The sequence below is a fragment of the Oryctolagus cuniculus genome, chromosome 7, assembly GCF_051225735.1.
Source record: "Oryctolagus cuniculus isolate XC-2025 breed Fujian yellow rabbit chromosome 7, ASM5122573v1, whole genome shotgun sequence".
NCBI lineage: Eukaryota > Metazoa > Chordata > Mammalia > Lagomorpha > Leporidae > Oryctolagus > Oryctolagus cuniculus.
The window spans coordinates 127,700,118-127,718,865 of record NC_142873.1 but is presented as its reverse complement, the minus strand read 5'-3'; the positions used below and the strand labels follow the sequence as shown (position 1 = coordinate 127,718,865).

Below are 18,748 nucleotides of genomic sequence, written 5' to 3'. Positions count from 1 at the left end.
TGAGACTCATTTAGTTGTTTCAAGCAAGGAAGTAACATGTTTTGTGAAGATTCTTGTGAGGACGGAACTGAAGAGAATGAGATTGGGTGCACAACAGAACCAGTCAGAAGGTTTTCCCAGTCAAGCAGGTGCAGGAAGAGAAGACTGAAGTTGCGGTGGAATGGAAAGAGGAGGCAGATGGGAGAGAGGGTGAGGTTGCTGAAGCAATGGGACTTGTTCATTAATTGGATGTGAGGAAGGGGGAAGAAGGAAGGCATCCAGAATGATATTCAGGTTTCCGGTAGAGGCAGTGGGATGGGTGGTGAGGAACGGGGACAGGGAGTACGGAAGCAGACTGGCTGTTGAGCACATTGGTTTTCTGTGTGGGCTCTGGTATCTGACAGATCTGGGTTTGAGTCCTTGCTCTGCACCTGTTAACTGCGTGACCTTGAGCATGTTATGTAACTTGAGCCTGTTTCTCCAACTGTAAAATGGAAAAATAAAATTTACCTCTTGTTTGTGCCTATGTGAGTTGAATGTATCGCGTCCGAGATCTGGTAGCCACTCCGTAACGTTAGCTATTATTGGGCAGAAAGGGCCAGGGAGGAGGCCGGAACAAATGGGTGAAACCTTCAGGAAAGGCTTCTGGGAATAAACTCTATTTAGGCCAAGAGAGGAAAAACAACCTTGTGGCAGACCAGCAATAGCCAGAGGGCCAGGCAGGGCTGAGCTACCGCCACGTGTTGCCGAGCAGATGAGTCAGGCTGCCCAGGCCACAGGAGGCTGGACTGGGCTACTACTGATGACCTCATCGTTAGTGGTGAGTCCTGGGGGTCATTCCGGAAACCTTTTTTGTCCTCTCCACCCCCAGAAGGAATCCATTACTTCTTCCTCTTTTGTAAGGACTGTCCACAATTTGGAAGGCACAGGAAACAGTGGAAAGGGACAGAAGAATGAGAATTAGAGTCTTGCCCAGGTTGATCAGCGATTTGCTGGGTGGCCTGGTGCATTTCACTTCAGCCCTGTCTCCTGTCGCTGCCAGGAGAATGAGTAGATTGGACTCCAAAGCATGATGTGAGAAGCAGGCGAGGGTCGGCAGGCACTCAATAAAAGGCGTATGTTGGCCTCCTGTGCCCTTTTGTATGTTTCGTCTCTTCTCAGCCCCTGGCCCCTCTCTCCTAGTTTTTGAGGACATTGAATGGTTTCCAGCTCATTTTTGGATCCTCAGGATTCAGCTTGGCACGGCACGCGGCGTCATGAATGGATGAATGGAAATCAATGAATCTCCTCAGCCGCCGTCGCGCGCTGGGAGCCCCGCCCCCTTCCGCTGTCCCAGGCGCGCGGCAGGGCCACGGGCGGGTCTTTCGCGACCGTTCGCTGGCGCGTGCGCGGGAGGCCGCGCGCGGCCGGAGGTGGCGGGCGGGCTCCGCGTGTGCGCGCGAGGGGCGGGGCCGGTCGGAGGCTGGCGGGCGGGCGGCTGGCAGTGCAGCCGGCGGCGGCGGCGGCGGGTAGCCGGCCGGACGTGTGCCGGGTGGGAGAAGAAGCTGTGGCGGCGGCGGCGGCGATGCTGCCTGCTCCGTGAGGGGCGCCGAGGAGGTCGTGGCGCTTGAGCCCCCTAGAAAGCGCAGAGGCGCTGAGGGTTAGGGTTAGTGGCTTCGGGCGCTCGTCGGGCCATGGTGGCCGCGGGCGGTGGTTGGCGCGGCAGCGCTGCGGCCCGGGGCCGTGTGAGGCCGGGACAGCCGTGGCGCTGACGCCCGCAGGGCCCAGCCGCGGATATGAAGCGGAGCCGCTGCCGCGACCGACCGCAGCCGCCGCCGCCGCCGCCGCCTCAGCCCGCCCGCCGGGAGGATGGGGCTCAGCGGGCGGTGGAGTTGCCCCAGCCTCAGCCCCTGTCCCCACGCCGGCGAGCGCCGCCCGGGAGGCAGCGGCTGGAGGAGCGGACCGGGCCCCGGGGGCCCGAAGGCAAAGAGCAGGTAGGGCGGGCCGGGGTCCTGGAGGGAGAGGATGGTGAGGCGGAACCTGATGGGAGCGGTGGGGGAGGGGGCATCGGGCGGGAGGACCTGGGATGGAGCGTTTGAGGGGTGGGGACTGAGTATGTCGAGGGGAGGAGTGGGAGGTCTGGAGAGGCAGAAAAATGGGCAATGTAGAAGTGGAAATGGTGGCCCTGGGTTGAATTGGAGATGGGGGAGTAGAGGAGTGAAAACATGATCCTAGGGACATTTGTGGAAAGGGGTTCTGGATGGGGAGAAGGGACCCTGGAGTATCAGCTGCCAAGAGCAAGCCTGCTGTAGGGGTATGGAGGAGTTATCAGAGGGGGAAAGTCGGTTTGATGTAGTTAAGTGTTACCCTCACAATTATAAAAATGGATGACGTTCCTAAGCTTTCTGATTAGGCCATCCTACTTTCCAGTGAGTGTGTTGAGAATCATTGTTAAGGTTCTCCTCAGTAACCATCTACCCCGAGAGAAAGCATTCTTAAAGAGCACCTGCATGTGTGCAAGCCCAAGCCCAATGCTATGGATTCAGAGCTCTAAGCTCTGCCTTTTAGTTAACATTAAAAACACTCTAATGGGAACACACAGAAAGTAATGTAAAAAATATTCCTGAGATTTCTAAGTGGACAGGATGTGTTGATACAATTTATTAGTCAAGGGTAGGTGTATTTATGAGTAGGGGATAAAGGTCGGTTTTGTCAGGGAGAAGCTGCTTCTGGGAGCTTGCAGGCAGTTGAGTGAAGGGAGAGTCTATGATCCTTGGTCTTGTTGGATGTGCAGGAAGATGCTCTGTATAATGAACTCTAGTAACAGCTTTCCTTTTGCACAGCTGTGTTCCGCGCACTACTGGCTTCACCCTCGAATCTTTCGAGACGTCTTACAGATCTCCTGCCTCTTTCCCTCAGTTAAATAAATATCTTCCTTAGACATTGTTCTTTATGATACAGTTTTAGTGATCCATGCGCTAGCCCTTGGGTCCTGCCCCCCCCCCCCTTTTGTTCTTACAGTTTTTATTCTTCACCAGTCCTGAAGTAGACTGCATTGTTGGCTGTCGCTGCCATCGCTTCCAGGCGGCTGAACATTGTCCTCTCTGTAATTCTCCTAGCCCCATCCTTGCCTTTTAGGTTCTTTGCAGAACTCTCCAAAGCTTTAAAATTGCGCTTTGAGTCCAGATCCTTTTTTGACTGATTTTACCTGTTCCAGTTGACCTTACTGCATGCTTCACTGCATGGTTCAAGGTTACTTGCTGTTTTCCTCTTCTCTGTCTCAGAATTTCTCTGTTCGCTCATCCTTAGTCTTCAAGAAAGAAGTATTCATTCTTTCCTCTCTCAGGCTAACTGCTCTGTGTATATCCTTGATTTCATCTCTTCTTGTCTGTTATAGGCAGTTAATATTATGTATTATTCTCTTTGTCTTACAAACCCAAAGTTTTTTTCTTCATCAGCAACCATCTTGAAAACATGATCTTTGGGCTGGTGCTGTGGTATAGTAGGGTAAGCTTCCAAGCCTGTGGTGCTGGCATTCCAAGTGGATGCTGGTTTGCATCCTGGCTGCTCCTCTTCTGATCCAGCTCTCTGCTATGGCCTGGGAAAGCAGTGGAGGATGGCCCAAGTCCTTGGGCCCCTGCACCCACATGCTAGACCCTGAAGAAGCTCCTACCTCCTGGCTTCAGATTGGCCTAGCTCTGTCTGTTGCAGCCATTTGGAGAGTGAACCAGAAGATGGAAGAACTTTCTCTGTCTCTCCCTCTCTTTGTCCGTGACTCAAATAAATAAAATCTTAAAAAAAAAAAAAAAAAAAAAAAAAAGGCCGGCGCCGCGGCTCAATAGGCTAAGCCTCCGCCTTGCGGCACTGGCACAACAGGTTCTAGTCCCAGTCGGGGCGCCGGATTCTGTCCCGGTTGCCCCTCTTCCAGGCCAGCTCTCTGCTGTGGCCAGGGAGTGCAGTGGAGGATGGCCCAAGTCCTTGGGGCCTGCACCCCATGGGAGACCAGGATAAGTACCTGGCTCCTGCCATCGGATCAGCGCGGTGCGCCGGCCTTGGCGGCCATTGGAGGGTGAACCAATGGCAAAAAGGAAGACCTTTCTCTCTGTCTCCTCTGTCTCTCTCTCTCACTGTCCACTCTGCCTGTCAAAAAACAAAACAAAACAAAAAAAAAACAAAAACAACAACAACAAAGAACCAAACAAACAAAAAACCGTGATTTTGTATTGACTCAATTTCTTAAACTGATGTATATTCCTGAGACTATGATATGGTTTTTTCATTTATACTTTTGATGTCTTAAAAGTCACCCATTACTTTTTTTTTTTTTTGGCTTACTTTTATATATTGAGGTGTGACTTACGTGTACTACACAAATCAAAGATACATTCAGCCCATGCAATTTATTTATTTATTTTTAAAAGATTTACTTGAGTCGGCGCCGCAGCTCACTAGGCTAATCCTCCGCCTTGTGGCGCCGGCACATCGGGTTCTAGTCCCGGTCGGGGCGCTGGGTTCTGTCCCAGTTGCCCCTCTTCCAGGCCAGCTCTCTGCTGTGGCCAGGGAGTGCAGTGGAGGATGGCCCAGGTCCTTGTGCCCTGCACCCCATGGGAGACCAGGATAAGTACCTGGCTCCTGCCATCGGATCAGCGCGGTGCGCCGGCCGCGGCGGCCATTGGAGGGTGAACCAATGGCAAAAGGAAGACCTTTCTGTCTCTCTCTCTCACTGTCCACTCTGCCTGTCAAAACAAAACAAAACAAAACAAAAAACAAAACAAAAAACAAAAACCATTTATTTGAAAGGCATAGTTACAGAGAGAGAGAGGTCTTCCATCCACTGGTTCACTCCCCAGATGACTGCAATACTGCGCTGATCAGAAGCCAGGAGCTTCTTCCGGGTCTTCCGCTTGGGTGCAGGGGCCAAGGACTTGGGCCATCTTCCATTGCTTTCCCAGGCCATAGTGGAGAGCTGGATTGGAAGAGCTGCAGCTGGGACTCAAACTGGTGCCCATATGGGATGCCAGCACTACAGGCGGCAGCTTTACCTGCTAGGCCACAGTGCTAGCCCCTCAGCCCATGCATTTTCAAAAAAATATTTATTTATTTGAAAGACAGAGTTACAGGGAAGGGTGGGGGGTGGGGGGAGAAAGATCTTCCATCTGTTGGTTCACTGCTCGGATGACTACAGTGACCAGGGTTGGGTCAGGCCAAAGCCTGGAGCCTGTAACTCTATCTGGGTCTCCCACGTGGGTGGCAGGGTCCCAAGTACTTGGGACATCTTCTGTTGCTTTCCTAGGTGTGTTAACAGGGAGCTGGATTGGGAATTGAGCATCTGGAACACGAATTGGCACCCACAGGAGATTCCAGTGTTGTAGGCAGTGGCTTAACTTGCTGCGCCATAACACTGGCCTCAGCCCATGCATTTTTTTTTTTTTTTAGGATTTATTTATTTATTTGAAAGGCAGAGTTACAGAGAGGCAGAGGCAGAGAGAGCGCGAGAGCTCTTCCATCTGCTGGTTCACTCCCCAGATGGCCACAACAGCTGGAGCTGAGCCAGTCAGGAGCCAGGAGCTTCTTTTAGGGATCTAAGGCCTTGGGCCATCTTCCACTGCTTTCCCAGGCATAGCAGAGAGCTGATCAGAAGAGGAGCAGCAGCAACTGGCACCCATGTGGGATGCCTGCCAGCAGGCGGAGACTTATCCCACTACACTACAGCGCTGGCCCCACACCTTATGCTTTTTGTTATTGAATTCTTTAACTCTCTCTTTATTCTTTTCCTTGATGTGTAATTTTCCATTGTGTGGATATACTGTGATGGATATTAAAATTTATTTTTCAAATGAAAATATAGTGCATAACTACCTGTGAAAAGCTTCATTGTGAAATTACAGAGACCTATGTAGAAACCCCACACACCTTTAAATGACTAAATTTGAAAATCTTTCCCCTAATCCTTAACCTTTTTATCCTCTGAACTGTTTGTTAGTGTTGACCATATGTTCCTACTTGACATTTTCTTCTCTTTCATCATAATATCCATTCTAGTATTGCTTTTCTGAATGCCCCTTTGTCTGTTTTCTCTTTCTAGTCTCCAGATGTCCTCCATCCTCAGTTCATTCCTTTATTATACTCTGTTCTTATTTATTTGTGATTCACTCTCCAAATGGGCGCAGTAGCCAGGGCTGGGCCAGGCTGAAGCCAAGAGCCAGGAGCTTCATCAGGGTCTCCCATGTGGATGTGGGGGCCCAAGCACTTGGTCCATCTTCTGCTTTCCCAGGCCGTTAGTAGGGAGCTGGATCAGAAGTGGAGTGTGGGGAACTTGAACTGGCACCTACATGGAATGCCTATGTGGCAAGCAGTGGCTTTACCCGCTACACCACAACACCAGCCCCTTGTATAGGCTAGCTCTATTTGTTTCAAATACTTAGGATGGGGTTTCTTTATTCATGGCACTGTGTCGTGGAACTTTGTAGTGTGATTTGAAGCCTTTTTTCCTTAGTTTTATATTTTCATTTTTTTTCTTAAAGATTTATTTATTTGAAAAAGTTAAAGAGAAAGGTAGAGACAGAGAGAGAAGAGAGAGAGAGCGAGAGGTCTCCCATCTGCTGGTTCACTCCCCAAATGGCCCCAATAGCTGGAGTTGAGCTGTTCCAAAGCCAGAAACCAGAAGCTTCTTCTGGGTTTCCTACGTGGATGCAGTGGTCCAAGGACTTGCGTCATCCTCTGCTGTTTTCCTAGGCCATCAACAGGGAGTTGGATCGGAAGTGGAGCAGCTGGGACTTGAACCAGTGCCCATATGGGATGCTGATGCTGGGTCTTTAACATGTTGTGCCATAGTGCTGGCTCCTATATTTTCATTTTTCCCTTTGATATTTTCAACACAGACTCTTAGTATTTTTTTTTTATGATTTATTTTACTTGTTTGAAGGACGGAGTTACAGAGTGAGATCTTCCATCCACTGGCCCCTCAAATGGCTGTAGCAGCCAAGCCTGAACCAGGCTGATGCCAGGAGCCAGGAGGTTCATCTGGGTTTTCCACGTGGGTGCAGAGGCCCAAAGACTTAGGTATCTTGAACTATTTCCCAGGTGTATTAGCAGAGAGCTAGATCAGAAGTGGAGCAGCTGAGCAGCTGGGACTTGATCTGGTGTCCTTATGGGATGCTTGTATTGCAGGCGGCGTCTCCCTTTATGCCACGATGGCAGCCCCAGCATTTATATTCTTACTAATAACTTTTGTAATTTGTAATAGTGACCTTCAAAGTCTAGAACTTTTAATAATTTATGATTTTGAAAAAGCAAAATTTCAGATGTGTGTGTCGTGAGGCAGGATGGAATTTGTTTGTTTAGGTAGTAAGAGCCTTGCTCCTCAGCAAGCTTCCACATCTCATAAATGACGTCTCCATTTCTCATGAGACAGAATAGTGCTTGGTATACTTAAATTATGCTGGTATTTAGGAATAAGTTCTTGCTGTGACTCAGGATTTGGATCTCAGAAGGTTGGTAGATTTCTGTATCATTAAAATAGAATCTATTGGCCGGCGCTGCGGCTCACTAGGCTAATCCTCCATCTGTGGCGCCGGCACTCCGGGTTCTAGTCCCGGTAGGTGTGCTGGTTCTGTCCTGGTTGCTCCTCTTCCAGTCCAGCTCTCTGCTGTGGCCCGGGAAGGCAGTGGAGGATGGCCCAAGTGCTTGGGCCCTGCACCCGCATGGGAGACCAGGAAGAGGCACCTGGCTCCTGGCTTTGGATCAGCGCAGCGCGCCAGCCATAGCAGCCATTTGGGGGGTGAACCAACGGAAAAGGAAGACCTTTCTCTCTCTCTCTCTCTCTCTCTCTCACTGTCTAACTCTGCCTGTCCAAAAAAAAAAAAAAAAAAAAAATAGAATCTATTATTTCTCTTTTGAAACTTGCATTTTCCCATTTCTTTTTTGTCATTAAACTTGAAATTTCATCCCTGATCTTTGCCCTCTCCCTTTACTTTGCCTCTCTTATCCTGTCAGCTTTGAGGTATTTCTGATTCTGCCTTCATGGCAGCTTTCAAGCCTTCTTCATTTCTGCTGTCTCTACTCTCTAATTCAGGATTTGTAAACTTCAGTCTTGGTTGTTGTCATACCTTAATGGTATTTACTCAGCCTTTAGTAATAAGATTGGCACTCATTGACTACGTGGCTAATGGTAAGTGCTGGGTAAATAGTTGTTAAATGATCATTTTATTTCTCTTTAGCTTCTTACTGCCCATAGTATAAAGCCTGAAGATCTTGGCATTCAGGGTCTGCTTGATACCTGACACTTTTTCTTAGAAGAATCCGAGTTAGATACCCCTTCTCTTTGTTCCCTAGGGTGCTCTGTTTTTCTCTGTCATAGCATACTTTACTGAAATTGTGTTATCTCTCTCATTAGTAAGTTCTTTGAGCCCCAGACTGTTTCATTTATTGTGGTGGACGTAGGGCCTAGTATATGACTTGAAACAGTTATTTGAATATTTGTTGGAAACATATAATGCTCAATGAATGTCCTATTTGGTTGACAGTCTGTTACTAGAGAATGAGTTCCTCAGAGTCTGTCTTGCTGCCTCTAGCTTCTCATGTTTTTTAACTGCTATGTAGGCCGGCGCTGTGGCTCACTAATCCGCCTGCGGCGCTGGCACCCCGGGTGCTAGTCCCAGTTGGGGCGCTGGATTCTGTCCCGGTTGCTCCTCTTCTGGTCTGGCTCTCTGCTGTGGCTCGGGAAGGCAGCAGAGGAGGATGGCCCAAGTGCTTGGGCCCTGCACCTGCGTGGGAGACCAGGAGGAGGCACCTGGCTCCTGGCTTCAGATCAGCGCAGTGCGCTGGCCACAATGCGCCGGCCGTGGCGGCCACCTGGGTGGTGAACCAGCAGAAAAGGAGGACCTTTCTCTGTCTCTCTCTCTCCCTCACTGTTTAACTCTGCCTGTCAAAAAAACAGAAAACAAAAAACTATGTAATGGGCATTCAATAAATATTTATTATTAGGTGCTTTCATGTACCTAATTTAGTTAATCATGATTCTGAAAAGATCTTTTCTGCCTTTGCCTAGTAAAATGCTACTCAAGCTTTGGTCCTAACTCTGGTGCTTCAGAAACTCATCTGTGAAGTTGTTTTTCCATGTGGGATCATTGGAGGTTCTTTGAATAGGCTTTTTTTTTTTTTTTTTTTGGACAGGCAGAGTGGACAGCAAGAGAGAGAGACAGAGAGAAAGGTCTTTCTTTTCTGTTGGTTCACCTCCCAATGGCTGCTGCGGCTGGCGCACCGTGCTGATCCGAAGGCAGGAGCCAGGTGCTTCTCCTGGTCTCCCATGTGGGTGCAGGGCCCAAGGACCTGGGCCATCCTCCACTGCACTCCAGGGCCACAGCAGAGAGCTGGCCTGGAAGAGGAGCAACTGGGACAGAATCTGGAGCCCCGACTGGGACTAGAACCCAGGGTACCGGCGCCACAGGTGGAGGATTAGCCTAGTGAGCCGCGGCGCTGGCCTGAATAGGCTTTTGAAAACTTGTCAATCTAGGCCGGCGCCGTGGCTCACTAGGCTAATCCTCCACCTTGCGGCGCCGGCACACCGGGTTCTAGTCCCGGTCGGGGCGCCAGATTCTGTCCCGGTTGCCCCTCTTCCAGGCCAGCCCTCTGCTGTGGCCAGGGAGTGCAGTGGAGGATGGCCCAAGTGCTTGGGCCCTGCACCCCATGGGAGACCAGGAAAGGCTCCTGGCTCCTGCCATCGGATCAGCGCGGTGCGCCGGCCGCAGCGCGCTGGCCGCGGCGGCCATTGGAGGGTGAACCAACGGCAAAGGAAGACAAAAAAAAACAACAAAAAAAAAACTGTCAATCTCTTAAAATTCCAGTTCTCAAAATTCTGTGGTACAAAAATTGAAAACTTGAGTTCTAAGTGATTAAATGACATCATTGGGAAGCACATAGTAAGTAGGTACTTAATATTCACTCTTTTTTAAATTTTTTTTATTTTATTTATTTTTTTATTTTTGACAGGCAGAGTGGACAGTGAGAGAGAGAGACAGAGAGAAAGGTCTTCCTTTGCCATTGGTTCACCCTCCAATGGCCGCCGCGGCCAGCGCGCTGCGGCCGGCGCACCGCGCTGATCCGATGGCAAGAGCCAGGAGCCAGGTGCTTTTCCTGGTCTCCCATGGGGTGCAGGGCCCAAGCACCTGGGCCATCCTCCACTGCACTCCCTGGCCACAGCAGAGAGCTGGCCTGGAAGAGGGGCAACCGGGACAGAATCCGGCGCCCTGACCGGGACTAGAACCCGGTGTGCCGGCGCCGCTAGGCGGAGGATTAGCCTAGTGAGCCGCGGCGCCGGCCACTTAATATTCACTCTTATCTTACTTTGTTTCTGTAACACATTTTGTGATCCATTCCTAGACATATAATAGGTACTGAATAAATACTTGCTAAATTAAAGGATGAGTCAATGTTTTAGCACTTCTGTTGTTCTGCTTTCATTTTATTATTTATGCTTTTGAATTGCAAATTATTGAAGGTAGGAGCTATGTAATCAATTTATCTAACACAATGTATAGCCAAGTGGTTTGCTCACAAGAGATGCAAAGTAATTATTCATGAATATGAATAGGCAAAGTATTGGATGAATGAATAGAAAGTAATTCAAATATTTTGAATTTGGTTAACTTGAATAATAATGTTAGTGATAGAAATATACACATAAAGGAAATTTTGGCACATTTTTGGGGATGGGAGATGGTTCAATTTTTGTTCCTAGAACACTCTCAGTTTTATGGAGGAATTTTCAAATTATTTTGAAGAAAATTGGCCCCTTTCCTCTGTGCTATGGTGTTAGTACATTGGCAAAAGCATGGGACCAAAAGCACATAGATGAGAAGCTGCATAATATACGTAGGGAGCTATAATCAGTTTGGTATTGCTGGGACTTGAAGTTGAAGGCATAGCTGCTAAATGAAGACTAAAGGAGCCTAGGCTGTAGTAGTTCTTTAGTGTGGTATAAAAGGTAATAAACAGGGGAGCAGTATAGTCTTACCTGTGTTTTAGTTGGATTACTCTAGTATATAAGTAGATTTTTCATTACTACAGCAGAATACCTGAGACAAGCCACTTAAGAAGGAAAGAGAGATGTAGTAACGGTTTTGGAGACTGAAGTTCCAAATAGCATGATGCAGGCTTTGGTGAAGTCCCCATGGCAGATGGTGGGCTATATGCAGTGGAAAGATCACATTGAGAGCCAGGAAGCAAGGAGAGACTGGGCCCAAAGTCAGGCCCTAATAGCAATCCTCTCTTGAGAACTACCCTCCAAAACCATGCCCCCATGACCTAGGGAGCTCCTACTAGGCCCCACCTCCTAAAGATTGTACCCTCTTCCCATAGTGTCACTCTAGGAAACCAAGTCTTTTTTTTTTTTTTTTTTTTTTTTTTTTAAGATTTACTTATTTGAGACAGTTACAGATAGGGGGAGGAGGAGGAGGAGGAGGAGAAGGAGAGAGAGAGAGAGAGAGAGATCTTCCATCTGCTTGTTCACTCCCCAAATGGCTGCAATGGCCAGGGCCGGGCCGGGCTGAAGTGAGGAGCTTCATCTGGGTCTGTGATGTGGCTGTAAGGGTGCAGGGGCCCAGGTGCTTGAGCCATTTTTTACTGCTTTCCCAGGTACATTAACAGGTGGATTAGAAGTGGAGTAGTTGGGGCTGAAACTGGTGACTGTATGGGATGTTGGTGTCACAGGTGGTGGTTTAATTTGCTGTACCACAATGATGGCTGATGGTACCAAGTCTTTTTTTTTTAATTAATATTTTGTGTATTTATTTGAGAGGCAGAGAGTTACAGACCAAGAGAGGGAGAGACAGAGAGAAAGGTCTTCCATCTACTGATTTACTCCCCAAATGACCACAACAGCCAGAGCTAGACCGATGTGAAGCCAGGAGGCAGGAGCTTCTTCAGGGTCTCCCATGTGGGTGCAGGGGCCCAAGGACTTGGGCCATCTTCCACTGCTTTCCCAGGCCATTAGCAGAGAGCTAGATTGGAAGAGGAGCTGGTTTGCAGAGAGTGCAAATCGGCACCCAAATGGGATGCTGGTGCATGGGCGGAGGCTTAGCCTACTATGCTGACCCAGGACCAAGTCTTTAAAGATAGAACTTTGGGGGACTCCAGCCTAATATCCAGACCATTAACATCTGGCAACTGTGTATAGGATAGAATGTAGGACATGATGATTGAAACATGGGCACTTGAGAATTCTTCTGAGTTTTCAGTGCAGAGAGTTTATCAGTTCTCCTTCCCCTCTCCTCCAGGGTATCTGGGTAAGGGGCAATTTCTGAAAACCAGTTAACTTTGGAGTATTTAGTTTCATCAAATTAACTGGGAACGGAGAACTTCGGATAGTTGAAGCTTGGTTGCTGCTGTGTGATGAACGTAGGACATATTGTACTCCTTTACCTAGAGGTCAGTCCATTATACTCATAGAGCTTTTTCCAGGCTGGGTTTATTCATGGTGAACTAGGGTCAGGGCTGTCAGAGACAGCTGAACATTGTGATCAGTAGGTATCCTTTAGTACTGATTCTAGCTGCTGTGTGGTTCTCCTGTAAATTTGCCACTTAGCTTTGTACTTTCTTGATCAAATCCCTAAGGCACATTGGTAATTACTTCTTTTCATTAGTAGGTGTTATTATTCATTGTTTATCCCACACAGACACGTGGGGATCCAAAGGAGTTTGAAAGCTGATTCCGTTGGATCAACGGTCAGTCCTGGCAGAAGAAAAGTTCTCAAAGGAAGTGATGGGAATGAGAAAATAGAGCAGAGGCTAGAGGTTAAGAGCTTGCACGAAATGCATTGCTAGTGAGATGTAATGAAACTTCTTTTTGTTTTACTGCTGTCCCTCATTGTTAATGCACAAATACTCTTTCCTCTTCTCTGTAATAGAGCCCTTTACAGTTGTGCCTCAACATCTGTGGGGGATTAGTTCTAAGATTCCCCTTGGATACCAGGATGTGAGGATGCTTGAGTCTCTTATTTGAAATAGCATAGTATTTGCATATAACCTCTGCAATCATCCCATATACTTTAAATCATCTTTAGATTATTTATATCTAATACAAAGTAAATGCTATATAGATAGTTGTTATACTGTATTTTTTAGGAAATATTGGCAAGAAAAATGTCTGTACATACTCAGTAGAGATGAAAATTTTTTTCTGAATATTTTAAGTCTGTAGTTCATTGGATCTATGGATGTAGGACCATGGATATGGAGAGGCTGACTATATTTCAAAATAGCTACAAGAAAGGATTTTGAATATCTGACCACAAAGACATAGTAAATGTTTGAGGAGATGGATATACCAGTTGTCATGATTTTGAGCATTACACAGTATGTACTTCTATTGAAAAATTGTGGGGAGCAGCTCGGACTAGACTGAGTTACTGGAATTAAGACTTATTCTATGCATCTGCTCTCCCACAATATGGCGCTGGGAGAGGAGTAAACAGCTTCTACACAGCTGCCTCTCACCAACTTGACAAGCTGCAGAAGCTGCTCCTGATTGGAGGAGAGCAGCGTACTCGGCGTGTGGGCAGCCGAGTTGGGATTGGCGGAGGAGGACTATAAAGGAGGAGAGAGACAGCATGCACCAGGAACATCTAAGGGGAATATCTAAGGGGAACACCTGTGCAGCCCCCGAGAGAGCCGGCCGGCGGTGTGCCGCTCCCCTGCGGAAGTGGGGAATGTGGCCAGGGGGAACTGCCCTTCCACGGAGGTGGAAGGGATAGTAGCCAACCCGGGAAGAACCAGCAGCAAACCCGGGGAGGGCCGAGCAGACGAAAGAACAGCGCAGGGTCCTGTGTCGTTCCTCCACGAAGAGAGGGAGCGACATAATGGTGCCGTGACTCGGATATGAAGCCTAGGCAGGGCTTGGTGTCGTTCCTCCACGAAGAGGGGGAGCGACATAATGGTGCCGTGACTCGGATATGAAGCCTAGGCAGGGTTCAGTGTCGCTCCTCCATGAAGAGAGGGAGCGACATAATGGTGCCGTGACTCGGATATGAAGCCTAGGCAGGGCTTGGTGTCGTTCCTCCACGAAGAGGGGGAGCGACAAAAAATCATATCGTACCATAAATTTGTAGATTTATATGCTAATTAAAGATGAAGAGTTTTGTTCTTGCAATTATTCCTTTGTTCTCAGCATCATTAATTAGTTTTTCTTTTCTATAGCATGATTCCTGTCAACTTACAAACAAGCTGTAAGATTTCCCACATTAAAAAAAATCTTCACTAGGAGCTGGTGTTGTGTGGTATCCTCATATGTGAGTGCTAATTCTAGTCTCAGCTGTTTTACTCCTCTCTTTTACCATTAATGTGCCTGGGAAGGCAGTAGATGGCCAAAGTACTTGGATCTCTGCCATCCATGTGGGAGACCAGGATAGAATTTCTGGATCCTGGCCCAGTCCTTGCTGTTGTTGCTTTCTGGGGAGTGAACCAGTGGATGCAAGATCTCTCTCTTTCTGTCTTTATCTCTATCTCTATCTCTGCCTCTCCCTTTCTCCTTCTGTCACTCTGGTATTCCAGTAAATAAATAGATATTTTAAAGAAGTCTTCGTTAACCCTGTAACTCCCTCATTCCTTTGTTCTTCAACAAAAGAACCTGTGATTATTGTTGGGATGACAGTAGTAAAAATGGCAGACAATATTCCCTGCCTTTTTTTTTTTTTTTAAGATTTATTTATTCACTTGAAAGGCAGAGTTACAGAGAGAGAGTAGAGAGAGAGAGAGAGAGAGAGAGAGAGAGGTCTTCCATCTGCTGGTTCACTCTGCAGATGGCCACAGGGGCCAAAGCTGGGCCAAACCTGAGCTGGGCCAGTCTGAAGGCAGGAGCCAAGAGCTTCTTCTGCTTCTTCCAGGTCTCCCATGTGGGTGCAGGGGCCCAAGGACTTGAACCATCTTCCACTGCTTTCCCAGGCACTTTAGAAGGGACCTGGATCAGAAGTGGAGCAGCTGGGTCTTGAGCTGGTGCCCATATGGAATGCCAGTGCTGCAGGCTGTGGTTTAACCCACTTAGCCACAGTGCCAGCCCCGCCCTTTTAAAAATATTTATTTTATTTATTTGAAAGAGTTACGGGGGGAGGGGGAGAAAGAAAGAGAGAGAAATCTTCCATCCACTGGTTAATGCCCCAAATAGCTGCAATGGCCAGGGCTGGGCCAAGCCAAAGCCAGGAGCTCGGAACTTCATCCAGGTCTCCCACATGGGTGTAGAAGCCCAAGTACTTGGACCATCTTCCTCTGCTTTCCCAGGCACATTAGCAGAGATCTGGTTAAGTGGAGCAGCTGGAACTTGAACTGGTGCCCATATGGGATGCTGGCGTCACAGACGGTGGCTTTTTACCCACTTCACCACAATGCTGGCCCTTCCCTGCCTTTCTAAAGTTTCCATTCTAGTAGAGAGGGAATTAGATAATAAAGTAAGTGAGTAAAATATATAGTGTATTATATAGTGATAAGTTCTATGAATAAAATAGAGCAGGAAAGGGGATATAGGGTGATGGTAGATTATTATTTTTTTATTTCATTTTATTTGAAAGTCAGAGAGACAGACAAATAGAACTTGCATCTGTTGGTTGACTCACCAAATGACTGTATTATTTGGACCAAGCCAAAGGTGAGAGCCAGGAACTCCATTTGGTTCTCCCATGTGTGTGGTAGGGACCCAACTACTTGAGCCCTTATCAACTGCTGCCTCCCAGGCTTACATTATTAGTAGGAAGCTGGAAAGGAAGCAGAGTAGCCAAGACTCAGACTAGGTACTCTGATATGGGGTACAAGCATGTCAAGTGGTGGCTTAAGCTATTCCACCAGAAGCCCACCCCAGATTATGGTTTTATTTTTATTTACTTATTTTTTTTATAAAAGATTTAATTATTTATTTGAAAGGCAGAGTGATGGGGGGAATAGGGGTAGGAGAGACAGAGAAGTCTTCCATTTACTGGTTCACTACTCAGATGGCTGCAGTTCCAGGGCTTATCCAGACTGAAGCCAGGACCATCTGTGTGGTGAGTCATTCAGGCATATTAGTGGGGAGCTGAATCAGAAGCTGGGAAGCTGGGACTTGAACCAATGCTCTGATATGGGATGCTGGCATCATAGGCTGAGGCATAACCCACTGTGCTATAACTCTGGCCCCAGATTATGGTTTTGGGGCTGGCACTGTGGTGTAGCAGGTAAAATCGCTGCCTTTAGTACTGGCATCCCATATGGGAGCTGGTTCAAGTCTCAGCTGCTTCACTTCTGATGTAGCTTTCTGCTAAGGCCTGGGAAAGTGGTAGAAGATGACCCAAGTCCTGGAAGAAGCTCCTGGCTCCTGGCTTTGGATTGGCACAGCTCAGGCCGTTGTGGCCATCTGTGGAGTGGAGCAGCTGATGGAAGACCTCTCTCTCTGCCTCTCCTCTCTCTCTGTAACTCTTTCAAATGAATAGATAAATTTAAAAAAAAAAAGATTATTGTTTTAAATAGCATGGTCAAGAAATATATCTGAGAAGGGGTTATCTGAATAAAGACTGAAGGGTGTGAGAGAGAGGCATTTTGATTCTCTGGTGGAAGAGTACTTGGTGGTAGTAATAGCATGGTTAGATCATACCAGCACCTCTAAAATTTGTGTTTGAGAAGCAGCAGGAGGCCCGTATAGCTGGAGTGTAGTGAGTAAGAGTAGTAGATGAACTCAGAGGGAAAAGGGGGAAGAGGAGAACTGGATTTCAGAGTGTTTCAGATTGTGAGAAGTCTTACAGGCTAGTCTAAGGGTTTCAACTTTTACTATTGAATGATAAGAAGAGTCTTTTTTTTTTTTTTTTTTTTTGACAGGCAGAGTGGACAGTGAGAGAGAGAGACAGATAGAAAGGTCTTCCTTTGCTGTTGGTTCACCCTCCAATGGCTGCCACGGCCGGCGTGCTGCAGCCGGCGCACTGCGCTGATCCAAAGGCAGAAGCCAGGTGATTATCCTGGTCTCCCATGGGATGCAGGGCCCAAGCACTTGGGCCATCCTCCACTGCCTTCCCGGGCCACAGCAGAGAGCTGGCCTGGAAGAGGGGCAACCGGGACAGAATCTGGCGCCCCGACCGGGACTAGAACCCGGTTGTGCCGGTGCCGCAAGGGGAAGGATTAGCCTAGTGAGCCGCGGCGCCGGCCCAGATCCAATATTTCAATCCTACTTATTTGGCTGCAGTATTGAGGATTGACTGAATAAGAATATGGCAGCCAAGAGACATGTTAGGAGGCTATTGCAGCAATTCAGGCAAGTAATTCAGGAGCAGTGGTGTTAAAATTATTGTCTAAGAGCTGGAGAGTGCTCCTCGTTTTAATGAATCTCCTCAAAAGATTTGTTTGTGTCTTTTGCTTTTATTTCCTCTCCTCTCATTCTTTCTTGAGTCCATTCCAGTCAGGCTTTTGTCCCCATCCTTCCATTGAATGGCACCATTGACTTCCATACAGTCAAACCCAGTGGCCAGTTAATCAGGCTTTAACTCAGTTGACCTTGTACTTTATTTTATCTTTAAAAGATTTTTATGAGTACTAGCTGTTTTGATTATAACTGCCCTGTAGTATGTCTTGAAATTTGGTATTATGATTCTTCTGGCTTTGTTTTTATTGTGTAGGATTGCATTAGCTATTTGAGGTCTCTTCAGTTTCCTTATGAATTTTAGCATTGTTTTTTCTAGATCTGTGAAGAGTATTGTTGGTATTTTGATTGGTATCATATTGAATCTGTAAATTGCTTTTTGTAGTATGGCCATTTTGATGATATTAATTCTTACAGTCCATGAACATAGAAGATTTTTCCTTTGTGTCTTCTATTTCTTTGGTATTAAAATTTTCATCATAGAGGTCTTTGGCCTCCTTAATTAAATTTATTCCAAGATAATTAATTTTTTTGTAGCTATTGTGAATGAGATTGATCTTAGAAGTTCTTTCTCAGCCATGGCATTGTGTGTGTGTACAAAGCTATTGATTTCTGTGTGTTAATTTTGTATCCTACCACTTTACCAAACTCTTAGAAGTTCCAGCAGTTTCTTAGTGGAATCTTTTGGTTCCTCTATATATAGAACCATATCACCTTCAAATTGGGATAGTTTGACTTCCTCCTTTCCAATCTATAGACCAGTGGAACAGAATAGAAACTCCAGAAATCAATCCATGCATCTACAACAACTTGCCTTTGACAGAGCAGCTAAAATCAATCCTTGGAAAAAGGACAGTCTTTGCCACAAAAATAGTGCTGGGCATACTGGATCTCTGCATGCAGAAGTAGGAAACAAGATCCCTACCTTATACCTTACACAAAAATCCACTCAAAATGGATCAAGGACCTAAGTGCCCAATACTGTCAAATTACTAGGGAACACTGGGGAAACTGCAAGACACTGGCATAGGCAAATACTTATTGGAAAAGACCCCAGAAGCACAGGCAATCAAAGCCAAAATTGACAAATGGGATTGCATCAGGCTGAGAAACTTCTCCACTGCAAAGGAAACACTTAGCAAAATGAAAAGGCAACTGACGGAATGGAAGAAAATATTTGCTGGCTGGCGCTGTGGCTCAATAGGCTAATCCTCCACCTAGCAGCGCCGGCACACCGGGTTCTAGTCCCTGTCGGGGCGCCGGATTCTTTCCCGGTTGCCCTTCTTCCAGGCCAGCTGTCTGCTGTGGCCCTGGAGTGCAGTGGAGGATGTCCCAAGTGCTTGGGCCCTGCACCCCATGGGAGACCAGGAGAAGCACCTGGCTCCTGCCTTTGGATCAGCGCGGTGCGCTGGCCGCAGCGTGCCA

At 47.4% G+C, this 18,748-nt stretch overlaps 1 protein-coding gene across 4 annotated transcripts in view; it reads left to right on the top strand.

Moving 5' to 3' along the window:
* Positions 1-1,436: 1,436 nt before the first annotated feature.
* MAST2 (microtubule associated serine/threonine kinase 2) overlaps positions 1,437-18,748 on the top strand; it is a 237,707-nt gene continuing 220,395 nt past the window's right edge. For all 4 annotated transcript variants that reach the window (XM_051857813.3, XM_051857815.3, XM_051857812.3 and 1 more), the window contains exon 1: positions 1,437-1,952. In XM_051857813.3, coding sequence (XP_051713773.1) covers positions 1,755-1,952 — 198 coding nt within the window. In that variant the 5' untranslated portion in view covers positions 1,437-1,754. The remainder of the gene's footprint in view (positions 1,953-18,748) is intronic.